The sequence below is a fragment of the Poromitra crassiceps genome (assembly GCF_964638095.1).
Source record: "Poromitra crassiceps genome assembly, chromosome: 15".
NCBI lineage: Eukaryota > Metazoa > Chordata > Actinopteri > Beryciformes > Melamphaidae > Poromitra > Poromitra crassiceps.
This window is the reverse complement of record NC_139634.1, coordinates 12,054,456-12,073,065: the sequence shown is the minus strand read 5'-3', so window position 1 is coordinate 12,073,065 and position 18,610 is coordinate 12,054,456. Positions and strand designations below refer to the sequence as shown.

General features: G+C 42.2%; 1 protein-coding gene across 1 annotated transcript in view; it reads right to left on the bottom strand.

Annotated features, from left to right (window-relative positions):
* Window positions 1-2,887: 2,887 nt before the first annotated feature.
* The window catches only part of gpm6aa (glycoprotein M6Aa), a gene marked incomplete at both ends in the record, with an annotated part of 27,703 nt that continues 11,980 nt past the window's right edge, over window positions 2,888-18,610 (bottom strand). The window contains 6 exons of the mRNA XM_083651321.1: window positions 2,888-3,040; window positions 6,761-6,826; window positions 8,842-8,918; window positions 9,575-9,728; window positions 11,683-11,839; window positions 14,408-14,600. Coding sequence (XP_083507447.1) covers window positions 2,888-3,040; window positions 6,761-6,826; window positions 8,842-8,918; window positions 9,575-9,728; window positions 11,683-11,839; window positions 14,408-14,600 — 800 coding nt within the window. The remainder of the gene's footprint in view (window positions 3,041-6,760; window positions 6,827-8,841; window positions 8,919-9,574; window positions 9,729-11,682; window positions 11,840-14,407; window positions 14,601-18,610) is intronic.

Here is an 18,610-nt window from a genome sequence, read left to right as displayed (position 1 = left end):
GAAATACTCTGTCTACAGTACATGCAAATGTGGATACATGATGCACACAATGAGCTCCGTGGTGTACTGTACATTGAAGGACTATTTCTTACCATTTCTCTCATGATTGTTAAATGGCCATGGAAATACTTGGTAAGATAAGATAAGATAAGATAGCACTTTATCAGTACCCTTGGCGTAATTCAGAAATTCATGTTACAGTACATCTGTTGCCTGGACCTTGTGGTTTGGTTTCTTCAACTCCCTTTTGGTTGGTTGTAATGTTGTCAAGAGAAGAATTTAAGCTGCATACATTACAAATAGCATCAGCTAAAAGCCTTTAAACTGCATATAGAAATTAGAATACATATGCATGCATACAGAGAGCACAAACCTCCAACAATGCTGAACAATTCTATAACAATAGCAATGCTATAACTTGCAGACATCATTCCTATCACTTACATTTTAAGCTAAATGGAATTCTTGACCTTGCAAACATACCATTAGACTCCTCTGCAGAGGTAAAAATGTAAAATAAATTTAGATAATACAGTAATAATAATATGATAATGATACAATCCTGTTTTATTCTCAATTGGTGTTTGTGTTTATTGAGAAACCGTCTGGTGTGAAATGGATTCTCCACATAACAAGGCATGAACAAGAACAAAGGGAGACATCTACTGGTATGTACTAGTTAGTACATACTGTAACAGACCTGTGTTTTTCCTATAGATTCTAACATACTGCTGTAACTGATTTGTGGTATCTCTTGGCTCATACAGTAGCTGCTACTACTACTACTACTACTACTACTACTACTACTATTACTACTACTTAATAATAACAATAATAATAATACTGTAATAATCATCATCATCTCAGCAACATCACAAAAAAAGACACAAGAGACAACAAGTATTTATTAACAAGTACACAAGTGAATTTTATTTATGCAAGCAAATTTGATCATACAGGTCAAATAAGCCACTTCAAGCTGTTGGCACATGAATGTACAAAACAGATTCAATTTAAAGCCTGCTACTAAGCATTCTTAGTGAAAGTACAAAAGACTAATACGAGGAGGAAGCTGAAAGCATTTTTTCCAGATCATTACTCGGTAAGCAACGTTGGTACAAGTATTAGTTTTTAAGACATGGTTGAGAGCTCATCACAAACTAAATAGACACAACTCAAAGACTACAGTCTCTAATATCAGTAGCATAATGCGTTAAGCGTGGGAGGTTTAGTACTGCACATATAAACAAAGGGTTGATCCAGCAAGACAGTCAAAAGTGTAAAAATAAACAAGTGAAATAAAAGGACTTTTTTTGAGTCAATAATACTATACTTATTAATGCATGTCCATGCCACGAAAAACATCTAAATTCACAGTCTTTACCTAACAGTACAGTTATCCAACTCGGAGTTGAACACCAATGCGCTTACATCAAGAGAGAGAGAGCACAGAAATGGTCAAATAAGTGCATGAAACTAGCTTTTTAGAAATACTGACAAAACAAATATTGCCAGGCAATGAGATGACAGGCCACCTTTGTAGTCTTATGGCATCAGGATGTGTAGTAAGCAAGACAATCAGACTTTTACTGTCATGAACAAAATTACTGTGACACACACTTTTCTCACATCTGATAATTCCACCAAGAAGTGCCATTACACCAACAACGTTTTTATTGTCAAGGTTTTCTTTTTTCATTGAGACTGATGGAAAGTGGACTGAGCCACGGTGATCTCTTCTTATTCTCACATGAATTGTCCTGAAGTTGAAGTGCTTAACATATAGGTATGCTTTGATATATCAATATATACAGTGCAGAGTTCTGCAAAAAACTGGATTCGTACTACTATTTATAAAGTTCCACTTTTAAGAAATAAAAAAAGGGGTTATGAAAGTATGTTTGCATGTGCTTTTGTGGCTTGTGATTAAAATACAATGGAATCATTCACAGTCCTCAAATACATTTAAACTGGCGCTAGTCCCCGTTTATCATAAAACAACCCATAGTTTATCATTTAATCGACTATTACCATCTTTGATATTGACCTAGGTCATTGTTTCCTGTTTAACAGGCTTGGCACAGCTAGCAAATAATATTTGTTTTTTCTCGAATAATTTGGTATTTATTATCGTGTTGTCTTGCTGTTGTATAACATCAGATAGAAAAACTGATTGTAACTAAGATTTGAATTACTTCCATTTGAAAGTGATTTTGATCCCTGGGAATAATTGTATTTCGAAGGCTTACAATACTTCATAGTTTCCTTGTGAGATTTTAAATATTTTAGTTTTCAAAACCGACCATCCATTCACATACAGTACATAGTTCTTCAACATGAGATCTTCAGACACACGAACATGAGAAATGTGCTTGAAACCCTTTAAGCCCCAATTGACCCCCTCGGAAATCAGCAAAAAAATAAATAATACATGAGAGGAAGAAAAAAGATACTTTGAATCAAATAAAAAATATCGGAAAAAAAATATGTAAAGTATTTTCAACGTAAAATAAAAAGCATAAGCATAAACACTACTGCTACTTCTGATTCTACAATCTATACTAAAACTACTATCGGCACTAAACAACTGGTATTCAATAATAATAATATAACCGCCATAATGATAATCATAACACCGTCCATGAGAGAGGTAAAGGGGCTTTTTTTTCATCTGAAATGCTGTTTGTGGCTGGGGAGGGTTATGTGGCGTTCCCCTCCCCACCCCACTTTTGTCATATGACGCACCAGTGACATCAGCAGTGGCGAGGGGCCCTAGGCGCCATCCGCCCCCCCTCTGGAGGGCATGGTAGAGAGAGAGAGAAAGAAAGAGGGAAAGGAAGAGAGAGAAAGGGAGGGGGAGTGGCAGGGCGGGGCCTCATGCTGGGCTCTATGTGTAGGCGTTGAGGCGCTCCTTGGAGCGAGTGGAGTGGATGTCGTGGAGCTCCTGCTCCTCCTTCGACTTGATGTCCTCGTACTTCTGCATCCGGCAGGCGTCCTTCACGTAGGCCCAGTTGGCCGACAGCACCATCAGGTAGTGGATCTGTGCGATATGGAAGAACATTAGGGCTTACCTATGCAAAATGGTTGCAGAAAAATCATAATATGGTCTACCTCTCCTATGAGTTATATAGCTATACGTTTAAAGGAGGACTTACCCCCTAGATATGTATTAGAACAGTGATTTGAAAATACCTATGGAAAAAACCAAGAAATGACATATACTCTTGTCTATACTGGACTCTTTGGCTGTGTTCAAGTCCAGATTTTTTTTCGGAAATCGACGCCATTACAGTTTGCCTACTGCCTCAAAAATAATTTATTTGAGAGGGGCCATATCTTTATAAATATCAACAACTAGCCAACGCTGGTGGCCTGTTTGGAAAGAGCTTTGCTCAAAATGGTTGAAAGTTATATCAATTTGGTAATTCAGTGGCGAACTAGAAATTTAATTATTTTTCTGCATGTATCTCTATGGAAACTACTCAAACTACGTTACGAGAGCAAAGTGACATGGGCTCGTTAACAGCAGCACACCCACAATAGGACAAACCTCTCGCTCTGGGGTAACACAATGCGAGATTTCTCCACGTAATTCCCTCGTCTAACTAGAGATAAACCGCGCAATGAAATCCGTTTTTAATTTGCGTTTTGGGGCTTTTCGTGATTCTTGTTGAAAGTTACAACACCTCTGATTTTTCCTCTCAGGGCGCAGGAGGCAGCGCAGAGCTCTTCTCCTCCTCACACTGTTCCCATGCGAATCCCCCCGAGCAGCACACACACACAGACAGAGCCAGTCGCTCTGCTCTGCTGACTTGATTTCCAGAAAAGTTGGCGTTGCTTGTACACAGTGATGATATTATATTAGCCGATATGTTTAGAGAAGCTTTGTCACATTGTCACGTCGTAGTATAGCGTTATATTTTACATGTCCGCTAAACTGCGACGAGATTTGTTTGCTGAAATGTCAGACTGTTGAAAGCCCCCGCCTCTCACTGCTGCTGTGTGCTGCTGCCGCGCGCCCCCGCGGGTGCATGAGAGAGCAGACTGGCCGAGAGAAAGTGCTTCCAAGTCGGACTGATAGCCGCGGAAATGTCAGACTGTGCTCTCTGTGCTCTGAGAGCACAGAGCTGCTGCTGCTGCTGCTTTCACGTCGTAGTATAGCGTTATATTTTACATGTGCGCTGCGATAAGATTTGTTTGCGGAAGGATGAAATTGAGGCTCTCACTTTGATGCTGGGCTCTCGGAGCTGATTGCTGCAAACACACAATAAACCCCTCCCTCCCTCCGGGCAGTCAGTGCAGCAGCTCTGTGTCCCCAGCGAAAAGGGGCACAGAAGACCACCAGTCGTCCTTGAGAGGATTCCAGCATTCGTTGTCTCTCAACCTAATTATATGGAATTCTGGACAAAATCATATCTAGGCTATAAAAAATAAAAAATAAGATTTACATGAGACCAAATCTCATCATAGGGCCCCTTAGTATGAAAAAGGTTGGGAATGATTTACTTGCTATGTCCTTCCTTTTATGATTATAGTGGCGTTTATTGATAGTATTGTGTTACATAGGAGTTGGTAGGAAAATAACAGGCGATTGTAATAAATTAACAGGTCAAGTGACATCATGGCAATAGGCTTGGAGTTGTGAGGAGCCGAAAGGGTACAGGGGGAGTAGGGGAGTAACTATCTTGAAATCCCATAGTCTTTGGTTCACCATGACGTCATGACGTGTCAAATATCCCATTCATTTGAGAAAGAAAAAAAAAGCAGTGTTACACCCTTAGAGGGCGCTTATGCCAGGTATGCTGCTGAAAAATGATACAAATGGTAAAATGGCAACAGTTTGGTGTCAAATGTGGAAATTCTGACCAGAATTCTTCACACATCACCCCCAAAGTCATATATATTGGTTAAAAGCTGAAAAAAAGTGTTTTGGAGGTAAGTTCTCCTTTAAAGTGGCCACTCTCATAGTGAAAATTCCTAAATAGCTTTCAAGATTTGTCGTAGATTTTTCAAGTCTCACTTATTTGGGTGGTTTATAAGTTGCTGCCTGAGCTGAACTCTTGAAATAACATTTTTTGCAGTACTCTATTGAACCAGAAGGGCAATTCTGCCTTCAGTTGAGGTTTGGTGATCCAGGTTTGAATTGCTGTTTGGGTATAGATGGAATCAGAGGATACAGTATCTCACCTGTCTGAGACGTCCTACATCAATGGTTTCCTGAATTTTACCAATCCACAGGCCTTTTCTCTGTTTTTACTCAATTTCCCCTCGGGGATCAATTCATTCACTGATGTAAATTACATTATAAAACAGCTCTCTCAAATCAAGCAATCTGATTGGTTCACAGCCATGGTATATTTAGGGTATACCATCTAGGCATCGAGAGCACGTAGCCTAGTTCAATTAAAATGCACAGAGTAGACTTGTAAAGTTTGTTTGAGTGGGCTGCCTTTTTTTTAATTTTGAGCGGGCACCTCACCAGTAGGCCAGCAGGTGGCAGTATAATGCAAAATGTGGGCTTGGACCTGCGTTACCATGGCAGCAAAGGCCATAGTGAATGCATTGTGTTTTAATGACTGTGGTTGTGTGACACAGCCACTCCTTTCACAAGGAATCTCACAGTCCTCCATAACTGTGCTGTTCATTGTTTCCGATATGTATTAAGACCATTTAGGTCACTGGGATTTCAGCAGACTCCTCCGTCTAGCAGCCAACTTGTTTGGTAAATTAACCAAAAAAGACATATCTTTGCTGTTCATCAGTCTTTCACATTCATCAAATGCTTGTTTTTATTGTCTAGTTTTTCTGCGAGGTCAGCTGTTGGGTACTGATGCAAATAATGCATCTTTGATGAATTTCTGAGCATGAATATGCACTGATTGTGTTTCTGGCTTTGAAGCCATTTGAGGCCAACAGTTTCTTGGCGAGCGTCTGTGTTTCTGTTCCTCTGTTCCTCTGTTCTGCTGTTTAATTTTCCCAGCCATTAGCCGGACGACAGAAAACGGGGCTTGGGGACGCGTTTAGTATCTTAACACAAGTTGCACCATCATCCCTGACTAACGCACACATTCTTGTTTCTCAGAAAATGGCTCCTCACAAATTACTGAGTGATGTTTGCAACAAGCTCGGAGCCTTTCTTCTCCCTGTTTCCATGACAACGCTGTGACATGCCCCGCGCCTCCAAAAGAGGGAGGGAGGAAAAACCCTGTCTTTTCACTGCGCCAAAATGCCTTCTCTCTCCCAGCTACAGCTATTCTCACAGGCAAACACAACCCAAACTAAAAAACACTCACACACCACAACACAACAATCTCTATTTCCCCTAGCTATTTATTTACCCCCACTTTTACCTTCATTTTCAAAAACAATCAAATCCCACGCCACGCCTGCAGAAATCATATGCTGTGGCCATGAGGACCAAAGAGAAATGACATTTGTGTTTCCTCTCATAAAGAACATGGGATACTGCAGTAGTTCTTTAAAGAAGCTGTCTATTCGAAAAGGCATACATGCAATCTGTGACTAACAGCATAACATTACTACTGCGGGTGGGGGGGGGGGGGTAATATATCATACGATAATGCTGCTGATGATCATGCTTGATTTGCCCCTTGAGCCTTTCAAAACATTATATCAATCAGGAAATAAACATGATTTTCCTCATTATTGCAACGTTTTGAAGATGCATGTTTCGTGGTGTGTGTTTCCTGTTGAGTTTTGTCCTGTGAGAGTGATTCTGATAGATTTATTGGTGTCTCACCATAGCAATAACAGCAGCTCCTGCTCCGGCCAGTGCACAGATGAACAGGTGGAATGTCATGTCCAGCTGTAGCCAAAACAAATCACAGCACAAATTAGTCTTCAAGGTTATCAGGCCCTTTGAAATCTCTAACTAGTCTCATTTGCATTTGTAAACATCTTGTTCTCCTGAATTGTTTCAGAAGGCGTAAACCTATACTGTATATACGATGACCAGGCGGCCACAAATAATAGGAATGTCAGTGTGTCAATGTCTAGTCTGATGTTACACATATTGATTGATTGATTGATTGATTGACTGATTTTTGGGGGGAGTAAGGAAAATGTGTAATTGTAACTCCCCCCCCCCCCTTTTTTTGTGTACCGCTGCTGGGAATTGAACCCGGGTCTCCCCGGTGGTAGGCGAGTGCTTTTATCTCTACACTACCAAGATGACCAGTTGTAACATTTATATCCCATCATTTTCAATACACTATGTCCATTTTGTGAAAAACAACAACAACATTAAGTTATTTAATCATTCACTATCACTCAAATATAGAGGATCCTATTTGATATGGTTTTGTCAACCAAGAACTTCACTTACCAAAACATACCACAATTTGTTTTGTAACCACCCCACCCCACCCCACTCCACGGCCACCCCACCCCACCTCACCCCACGGCCACCCCACCCCACTTCACCCCACCCTCCAAAATGTTTGTTATGCTTTATTGGACAGATATATGTACATTCAGGAGATGTCTCGTCATAGATGAACCACCTGACTGTCACCCCTCCTTTCTGCCGTTTCCCGGCTGTGGGCGTTCCCACACAGAGCGACTGTATCTCTACTGAGAGATTAACAGGAAGGTATGGGGGAGAGAGAGGGGAGGACATGCCGCAAAGGGCCAGATTCAAACCTGGGTCGCTGCAGGAAGGACTGAGCCTTATGGTACGCGGCCGGTGAGCCACTGGGGCGCCCCATCAATCATTTTCAAGACTAGGTGTCACTTTCATCAAATGATGGATATCTCCACTTGGAATAATCCTCCTGTGTTCAGTGTTATAGTCAAGAGGAAGGGTCTGAATGGAAGTCAGGGCTATGGATTGCTGCACTACAAAAAAAAAACTATTTTAACAAGTCGTGAATCTTTGGAATCTTACATTATTTTTCTGTACTCAAGTGACAAAAATTATCCAGTGGGGTGAGATTATTTCACTGTTACTAACATACCGTAGTTTCATTTGTTTCAAGAATTTTCTGATGTTAGGTGGAATAACCTTTTTGTAGTGCCTTTTGTTTTTAAGTGGCCGTATGTAAACATATCCAGTCTACAATACGACAAGATAAGGTCATGTCCGGCTTATGACAAACGTTTACTTTGGTTTTTGTGGCCTGAGTACATTCTGTTTACACAGTAATCTGATTATTGACTTTAGTCACACAGAATACAATTATGTTAAGATAAGTAACCACATGATATGTCAACACACTATGAATTAAGAGACAAACATCCCTCCCAGGCCAGATTCACACTCACACACACACACACACACACACACACACACACACACACACACACACACACACACACACACACACACACACACACACACACACACACACACACACACACACACACACACACAGGGAAAGTTGAGTGGAAAGTAACACCTTGGTCAGTTACACATCACGCTTGGGAGCTGCCCAGTACAACCACAGTCCCACTGTTGGCCACTGAGCAGCTCCACTGCCTTGCTCAAGGGCTCCTTGGCAGCAGTTGCTGAGGATGATAATAGTGTTCTTCATTCACATTCCCCACTAATATTTTCCCAGCTCGTCCAGGGATTCAAACTGTCAATCTTCCAGTCATAATCCTGCTTCTTTTCTAAAAGATCTTTGTGTTTTTCCCATTACATAAGTGTACACTAGCTGACCCAGTGCACACCTAAAATACTATGCATATTGTTCCTCCTATGTAAGTCAGGTCAACATTTCTTCGTGAAGGGGACAAAGGCATATGTCAGAATTAGCCAATAATAAGAGAGAGTTTGAAACCCATGCAACATGAATTTATAGCAATACTAATTTCACCTACCTCATTAGATTCACACATCTTGTAAAACTTCTCTGTACCAGAGCACACCTTTTTCACCTCAGCAATCGGTACGATACCTGAAATGAGGGCACAACGTAGATGATAGGGTGCTCAGTTTTTCACATGTCGATCACCAGTTTGAGTATCTCAGGGATATGCTTTCTTGATTTATCTTGTGTGATTCAGACAAGAATGTTTTTACATTGTCAACTTTACAAATCAGTGTCAAATCTCAAATCCAAAACCACCAGTAAAAAAAGTCCAGTAATGTAACGATAAACATATCAAATTATCTTGACACATCGGGCTCATGTTCAGTCTACTGTACTTACAGTTACCATGAGGACAACATCAGAAAAAGCTGTTGTGGACCCATGTCGTAACAATGTAACCATGAGCTCACAAGTTCCATTTGAAGGCAGCAATAACACATTAAAGACGGCTTTATGGGATCAAATAAATTCATAAATAAATGAACATTAAATTCATGAGCAACAGCTCCGGTGCACATTCCTGCAGTCAGCATGCCAACTGCACCTCCTCAAAACGTGTGACACCTGTGTCATTGTGTTGTGTGATAAAACTGCTCACTTTAGAGGGGCCTTTTTGTGAGCACTCCCAAGGCACACCTGTGTACAAATCACCATGCTGGTTAATCAGCATCTCAATATGGCACACCTGTCAGGTGGACGGACTATCTCGGCAAAGCAGAAGTGACGGTAGCCTTCCTTACCATATTGGCGTGGGTCCAGGCAGAAGGCGGCCCCCTCCAGCACGGTGGCATTTTGGCAAAGAGTCCAGATGTTGAAGTACATGAAGACAGGGAGCGAGGTGAAGGCAGTCACCCCCAGCCAAGCCAGCATGAAGATGTAAGTCAGCATGATGAACTGAAAGAGCAACACGGGACAACACATTGCATTTAGCATTGGTGTTGAGCAAGGTAATTGAGGTTTATGGGATGGTTGTCCGTTTATCGACTAAGGCTACACAGTGTAAAACATCCATCTTAACAAGTCATTTAATCTAGTGTTGAGGCTTAGATTAAAATGTTCTCAAATCAAATTCTGCCATTTTCTTTACCCAGCCTTACACCTGGTTATTAAGTCACCAGTGCATCTCCTGCTCAGCTTCCAACCAACCAATCAGTCTGAACGAAGCTGTCATTTCCACTGAAATGCCTTTAGTAGTCGGTAGGTGATTGCAGAGAATTCCACATGATAAAAATAGAAGAAAGGGGCAGATGGCAACTCTATTAGATTAGACTGTTTTCCCCCCCATCCTTTTATTGATGAGAATCAGAATCACTTTTACTGTTATTATATATATATATATATATAATATTCAGAGATAAAGAAATAGGAAAACAACAAAAAGACAATCACAACGTGGCAAGTGCAGTCCAATATATACAATATATGCACGAGTGGAGGAGTGTTCAGTAGGCATAAAATATGAATTTACATTGAATTTACAGTCCGAGTTCAATAGGCGTTAAATAGGCAGTGAGTTTACATGAATTCACAGTCAGAGTTAAATAGGCATTAAATTAAATATGAGTTACAGTCTTAAGTGGTGCATGATGTAGTTAGCAAGAGTAAACTAATGGTGTAAAGTTCTGGTAGAAGAAGCGGCTGTAATACTTTTAAGTGATGAGTGAAGTCCAGCTGCAAAGTGATGTTTGGTTTGGGGGGGGGGTGGGGGGCTCATGTCAGTGGAGGGGATTCAGGCTGAGTTACAGGTGAGCTCAGGAGGAGGTAGTGGGGGGTGTTGGTACAGTAGGGTCCTTGGTGGGAGGGGCTTTCGGGCCTTGTGGGTGAGGCCGATGGCAGTTGGGAAGAAGCAGTTCTTGTGGCGAGAGGTTCTGGTCTTGACAGCCCTCAGTCTCTTGCTGAGGGGGAGTGTTTTGAAGAGCTCGTGGCCGGGGTGGGGAGGGCTTGACACATTTTGACAGCATGCCAAAACATTTTTTCAGTTTGTTTCTGAGTAGCTGTCTTTCATTTTTCATTTGCAGCGTTTAGCTGAGGTGTTTATTCACAGTGACTTCAATAAGACAGGAGGCCCATGCAGTATGGCTTCAGTCAGTGTTTTGTTCCAGGTCATGTGACAGGACTCTTTCCTGTTAGTGGAAACATATTGACTGCTGTGAATAATGACCCTGTGACTTTTAGCTTATGAGTCTCTCTATAGAGAGCCAAAGTCATGCCCACTTCCGGTTTAGGCATACGCACCAAGATATTTCATCCGCCATACTTTTTTCCATGTGCATTTCATAAAATGCTTATAAAAATAGTTTATCTACGAGATTAATGCGTGTGACCATAAAACATTTGACTCGGACCAAAAGAAGAAAGAACAATTCCCCCCTCTCGTTTGTTGTTGTTGTTGTTGTTGTTTTGGTCCGAGTCAAATGTTTTATGGTCACTCGTGATTAATCTCGTAGCTGAATCGCTTGATTTGTCCAAGTAAAACTCATTTTATATAAGAATTTTATGAAATGGAGAAATGACTGGGGAATTCACTTCCTGAGGTCCCTCCCATGCGGACACCGGAAGGGTGCATGACCTAGCACAGCACTCTCTCCAGTTGACCGCACTGCCACCCATTTGATGCATTTCTACCAGTGCCATTGTGGTTTGGACGTTTCCACGGGCAAAGGTTTAGCACCCACTAACTCAATGAACGCAATGACCACAAGCACAACTCATTTCCCTGGCCTCCCTGTGGAGCTGCACATTTGCTGAGCAATTATGTTGTCGCCAAAAAACAAACATGGATCTGTGGCTAATATCTCTTGACACTGGATGAACCAAACCAAAACCAAGTTAGTCATATGTCTCCTACCCAGGCGCTGACACAGCGTCCGCAGGTGGTGATCTTGAAGTCTCCATACAGATCCTTAATGGCGCCGCTGGTGAAGAAGCCCTCCACCATCAGCAGGATGCCGTAAACGAAGAAGGCGGAGGCGATGCCGTAGATCACGTACTTGATAATGTCAATCCTGCGGAACATAATGGAGAACTGCTGAAAACATACAACATGACAGTGAAAACGACTACAACATGACAGACTACAACATGACAGACCACAACATGACAGACTACAACATGACAGACTACAACATGACAGACTACAACATGACAGACTACAACATGACAGACTACAACATGACAGACTACAACATGACAGACCACAACATGACAGACTACAACATGACAGACTACAACATGACAGACTACAACATGACAGACTACAACATGACAGACTACAACATGACAGTGAAAACGACTACAACATGACAGACTACAACATGACAGACTACAACATGACAGTGAAGACGACTACAACATGACAGACTACAACATGACAGAGAAAACGACCACAACATGACAGACTACAACATGACAGACTACAACATGACAGACTACAACATGACAGTGAAGACGACTACAACATGACAGACTACAACATGACAGAGAAAACGACTACAACATGACAGACTACAACATGACAGACTACAACATGACAGTGAAGACGACTACAACATGACAGACTACAACATGACAGTGAAAACGACTACAACATGACAGACTACAACATGACAGACTACAACATGACAGTGAAGACGACTACAACATGACAGACTACAACATGACAGAGAAAACGACCACAACATGACAGACTACAACATGACAGACTACAACATGACAGACTACAACATGACAGTGAAGACGACTACAACATGACAGACTACAACATGACAGAGAAAACGACCACAACATGACAGACTACAACATGACAGACTACAACATGACAGACTACAACATGACAGACTACAACATGACAGACTACAACATGACAGACTACAACATGACAGTGAATCATTTGCTTTGCAGCTCAAAGAGTTGGCATTTCCAAAATGCTATGTACCGGTATTATTATTTTGGAAATACTAATTGTAACAGGACATTATAGAAAATAATGATATGCAACAAAATAACCGGTACTTAAAGGGGCAGTTCACCCAAAAATTAAAATTCTGTCATCTACTCACCCTCATGCCAGTTGAACCATTGACTTCAGTACAGTACAACTGAAGTCAATGGGGACTGGTTTTCTCTTGAGTTGTTCTGGCAACCTCTCTGTGTGTTATATGGACAAACTTCAACTGTAGCCGCTTTCACACACAGATCGCGCAAAATTGCAGTTCAGAAGGCCCGCTAAGCCGGCAGCCTAGCCACAGAAATTGCTTTCACACACAGCCAAGCAGCACTGCCACATTGCCGTCCTGGGGTGTGCTTTCAAGTGACAGCCACCGCTCCCGGATTGAAAGGCGAGCGGAGGCATTTCCACCCAGCTCCTCCTAGCCCAAATTAATATTTTCATAGGTTAGTGTAGCCTAGGCTGCTGTATGCTGAACGAATTCATTCAACAACCAAACATCACCGATGTACGCCAGCCAACGGCGGTCGTTAAGGATCAAAGTGATTAGTGATAAAACACAAAAGTGTTGTCCACATGCAGCATGGTAACAAGGCTTTCAATATTCATCTGATCGCCTTTATGGATCACAGATGCACCATCATGTAGCCTATTAGGTACAAGGCTAATTCTTATCTTTTGCTTCCATTTTTTTGTAAAGCAAATTATTCCCATGAAGTAGCCTAATTAGCGTCCGTTCTGAAAGACGACGCCCGCATATCAAACAGCTGCAGTCTGCATAACGTTCGTCGGGGGAATAGTATAGGCTTAAATGCACATGACTACTATAACGTTAGTAGTTTTTGTAAGGGAATGCACAAGTGGCTAGCTAGACAGATTGCAGTTCTGGAGCTGGTTTCCAGAGGGAATATCCTCAGACCAACTCGCCACAGACAGCTATAGTCCTCTGAAGCTTATTATTATAGCCTATCCGTTAATTTGACCTACCGGTACTAATGTCAACATCGTTTGAGCATAAAGCCTAACTTGCCAGGCACGGAGCATTCGTGTATTGTATAGGCTACTTTTTTACTTTCACTTATGCTTTTCTTGCTGCATGAGGTGATTTCCCCTGTATTCTTTTTTTATGAATGAGCTGGCCATTCGCACCGTTGCCGCTCCTATGCTTTCAAGTGGAGGCGGGTTGCCTGGTAACACGGCGCTGTGACTAGGTCCACTGGCGTACAACAATTATCCACCAACCCGCTTTCACAACTTTCACATCGGAGGCGCGGATCCTATTTTCCGTGCATTTTGCGGCTTTCAAGGTCGGTGTGAAAGCGGCTTGTGTTTCAACTGGCATGAGTGTGAGTAGATGATGACAGAATTTTCATTTTTCAGTGAACTGTTCCTTTAAAACACTTTGAATTTCAGCCTGTAATTTATTTCACATTGGGGGGAAATAATTTTATTTTGTCCTTAGAATTCCTCCAAAACCTCTTGAATTTGATTTTGGTCTAATATTCAGCTGTAATCAGCTCGCCAATGACCCTACTGGATGCCCATGTTTTTTTTTAGATTTCTGCTTTCTTCAGCGACTATTCTTCCAAGCAGCTTATAAGATCCAGTCTGGTCCGCCTTTACTCACATGGTGAAGACATCCAGCGAGTCCATGGGGCTCCGGACCACCTCAAAATAGTTCTGGAGGATGGTGACGGTGCCAGACAGCGCCTCGTGCCCGCAGCCGCAGAACAGAGCCACGCCCGCGTACAGCAAGATGGTGGCAATAAGGGAGGGGTATGGGATCCCACCCAGGCATTTGATGCAGCACTCGAGGCATCCTAGACACACAGACAAAGAGAAGAGAAGATCAACCGTCAGTCCGAAAAGACTGAAAATTAAAGTTAATGTGAAAGGAAATCTAGGGAGGGGCAGACATTTCTTTGGGGAAGAAATGTATTTCGTTTAATTTAAGAAGAAAATCAATTTCTTTGTGTCTGCGAATCACTGGCAGGCTGTGACAGAGATGAGAGACCAAGACAAGATTCTGACTATTTTGCTCAATTTTGAATAATTCAGTATATGTTGCCAATGGGCAAATGCATTTGCATGTCTTACACTGTAGTGCCATTTGCTTGTAGGGAAACTTCTACGTTCAAACCACAGTAGGAACTAAATACAAAGACATGGCAAAGTAACAGGACTACTGTTGCATGAAACGCAGCAACATCCTCTCTCTGTGGTACAGCAATGGACAACTAATGTCTTTATTTTTAATTTTAGCCCCTGGCGTCACATTTTCTTTGTATTCTGGGTTTGTGCGTCATGTCTTTGCTGATAGCCGTTTAGCCCTACAGACATACAGACTTCCTGCTGACATTTTGTTTAGTACTAAAGACTACACTCTGCCCCCTGACCTTTAACCCCACTCTGCTTCGCCTGGCTTCCTGTCTCAGGGGACCCTTAAGGTGACTAATCCCTGCCCGCCTCCCGCTTCACGCCCCTGTCACACAGATGACTCAGATAGGTGCTGTGTGTGTGTGTGTATATACTCGTGTGTGTGTGTGTGTGTGTGTGTTTGTGTATGTACTGTATGTATATACTCGTGTGTGTGTGTGTGTGTGTGTGTGTGTGTGTGTGTGTGTGTGTGTGTGTGTGTGTGTGTGATAAGTCCTTTTCTCTGTCTCCCTCTCTTGTGTTTGTATATTGTGTGTGGCTGTTTGTGGTGTGTGTGTGTGTGTGTGTGTGTGTGTGTGTGTGTGTGTGTTTTGGGGGGGGGGGGGCGCTGGGTACTGAGTCAGTCATCCCCCAGCATCATTAGTGCAGTTTCCTACCCATTAGCATGCATGGAACTAAAAGCAGATTGTATGAAGTCTTGCAGTGCATTATGGGACAATATTAACCACTCACTTTACATGAAGCCGATTCCATTTTGAATCAATTGATAACCGCTCCCCATCTGGACATGTACTAAGATGGAGAGCTGCTTCTGTATAAGCATGCCATTGCTGTGTGAAATATGGCTGCCCAATAGCCTCCTGCTAATGAAATGCACAAATGTAATTTCATGCTCACAGAATGAGAGAGCCTTTACATCATCACTGTTACAGCCATTGATTCAATTCATCTGCATTCACGCTGCTGTCCTGGTTGAGCAGAAGAATCTATGAACTACGCAGCCAGTTTTCATTGTCAGTCGTGGAGACGCTGCTGCTGCTGCTGCTAAATTGCAGGATCGCTCATTAAGGTTGTTGTTTTCAGCACCATCTCCGTTAATGTTATCTTGCTGTCTTCACCTGTGTTACAAGGGAAGCGCCAGAGCAATATCCCTCCCTCCCTCCCTCCTCCTCCTCCTCAACTCTCTGCTCTGTCTCTGATGCCACCCTGAGTGGAATACCAAGTAGCTGGGCCGTGGGAGAGCCTCTTGGTGCAGCTCTGAACGTCACCCAGATGATCTGCCTCCTCGCGGATGTAATCCAACGCCAGACATCTCACCCACTGTGCTGACGCTGACATGTCTATTTGGCCTCCCTACTTTATTTATTTTTTACCTTATTATTTTTTGATCCAGAAAAGGTTTGCACACACTTTTCCATCAATGACCTGCTTATAGTTTGTCACACAGTTCCAAACGTTCACATCTGGGATCTGCCCGGTGCAAGTGCAGTTTAAACAAATATGAACAGCTCCACTGAAGTGATTGTGAGTCATTGTGAGTAGAATGCTATTACACTGTTAAAAAATCACCTCCTTGTCAGGTTCAGTGCATTCCAGCACTTATTTTGTGATGAAATGCCATTTACGTTTTTGTTGGTGCCATTTTCCCTCAACCTCGTCTACTTCTACTTCAATTAGTGATTTCCTACATTTCCCAGAATGCCATCAAAACAATGCCAATGGGCTTGAACCTGCTGCTTTCAATCAAAGCGGGGTGTACTGTATATGGGCACATAATAAATAAAGCCTAATTCTTTGGCTAACCCTGCCCAGAAGATTGTTCCCTCAGACTCAGTATTTCTAGTTAGGTCATTGTGCTGGGTTGGGAAGCAGGCAGTGACAGGGATTGTTGATGCCGTGGTCTGTCCAGACGAGACGACACACCTAGCCTCTGTGCTCAGGCTGTCAACATGTTGCAGCTAGTAGTGTCAACCACACAAATGTCATCTGAAGTCAACAGGTGATTGTCATATCCTAGTTATTTTTTGGCTGCAGGTCACACCTTATGTGGCACCCTGAAGGGACATTTTCATACATCACTATAACAATTTTCTTTTTGTAATTTGCTCACTTCATTAAATAGACTCATTTAGGTATGATTGATTGTGTGTGTGTGTGTGTGTGTGTGTGTGTGTGTGTGTGTGTGTGTGTGTGTGTGTGTGTGTGTGTCTCTAGCTCAAGTTTTCATTTAGAGATGGGCCTCATTCTCTTTCTTTCCTCTGAGGGAATCTGGTGTGAACCTGGTTTAATGTGTGTGGATGTAAGTAGTGACTTTACATGAAGGGAGATGTGGGCTAATGTAAATTATTTATGCCATGACCTCAATTAAGGTTTATTTCCTCTGCATTATTTAAACTTTTTAACGAACCAGTGAAACCAGGTCTAGAGCAGATCTCTCAATCATTCCCAAAGATGATAATAAAGAAAACTAAAAGGGCACTTGGAGAGCGCAGACCTCCACCAAAGCAAAACGTCCAGGCTGCAATGATATGCAGATTTTGTGAGTCGGATCGGATCAGATCCGCTCCAAAATTTAATGGATTCTTTCTTGGCCCGTGCTACACCCTTCCACAAACTTTCGTGAAAATCGAGCCATTAGGTTTTCCATAATCCAGCTAACAGACAGACAGACAGACAGACAGACAGACAGACAGACAGACAGACAGACAGAAAACATAACCTCCTTGGCGGTAATGGTGGTAAAAACAACAACATACCCTCCTTCACTGTAACACTAATACTAATACTGTCACAGTGAATTTGTCACAATAGAACAAAACCAGTCAAATCAATAGTCAAGTGTCATTACTGCCATTAGACACTTCAATAAATCAGACTAGTAGAAAGTTAAGTTAAGTTAAAGATAAGCTTTAATGATACAACAAACAATTAATTTTGGCATATGACTCCATAATATTATGAAGCTCCTCCTGAGATGATGAGAGGAGGATAGAAAATCCCCCCATAGGGAATTCTTCAGGAGTCATGACGTTGGTGGTGGTCAGGGGAGGAGGTGGGGCGAAAACAACTGCTTCAGCAATGATGATCAGCAGCTGAGGGAGACACGTAGCACATAGGCAGCACATACTGTATAGTAAGACATGGATTCTGATATACTGCCAGGTTAGGTGATTGGCTCAGCAGGCAGGAATAGATTGGCTATTGCCAGAGAAGGTAGCATGGAAGACTGATTGGATGGGGAGAGAGTGTGAATGAAAGGGGGCATGCCTAACAATGAATAGGTTATACAACCGCAAAGAAAATGGGCGTGCACTGTGATATAACAACATGGGCGTTGGCTGCAAGGTAGTCTCCATTATTGAAGTGTGTTATAAACATCACTAGTATGAATTATTATTTAGCTACACCAAAATACGTAATCTAACATCTGTGGGCGTTGACTAAAAGGAAATGGAGTGTCGTTTCCATGGAAACAGTTAAGGTAAGAAGGTAAGAAGGAAGCAACAGTGAGTGGATGTAAGGAGAGTGATGTTTTATCGATTGTCTGCTTCTAATTTTTCACGGAGGGAGACTCCGGCATGCTCCCTCCAGTATGCACCTGCACAGGTGTCTGGCAAAGTTAACTGGCTGTTTAGTGCTGCTTAAAGTTGGGAGTCTGACATATCTCTTACTG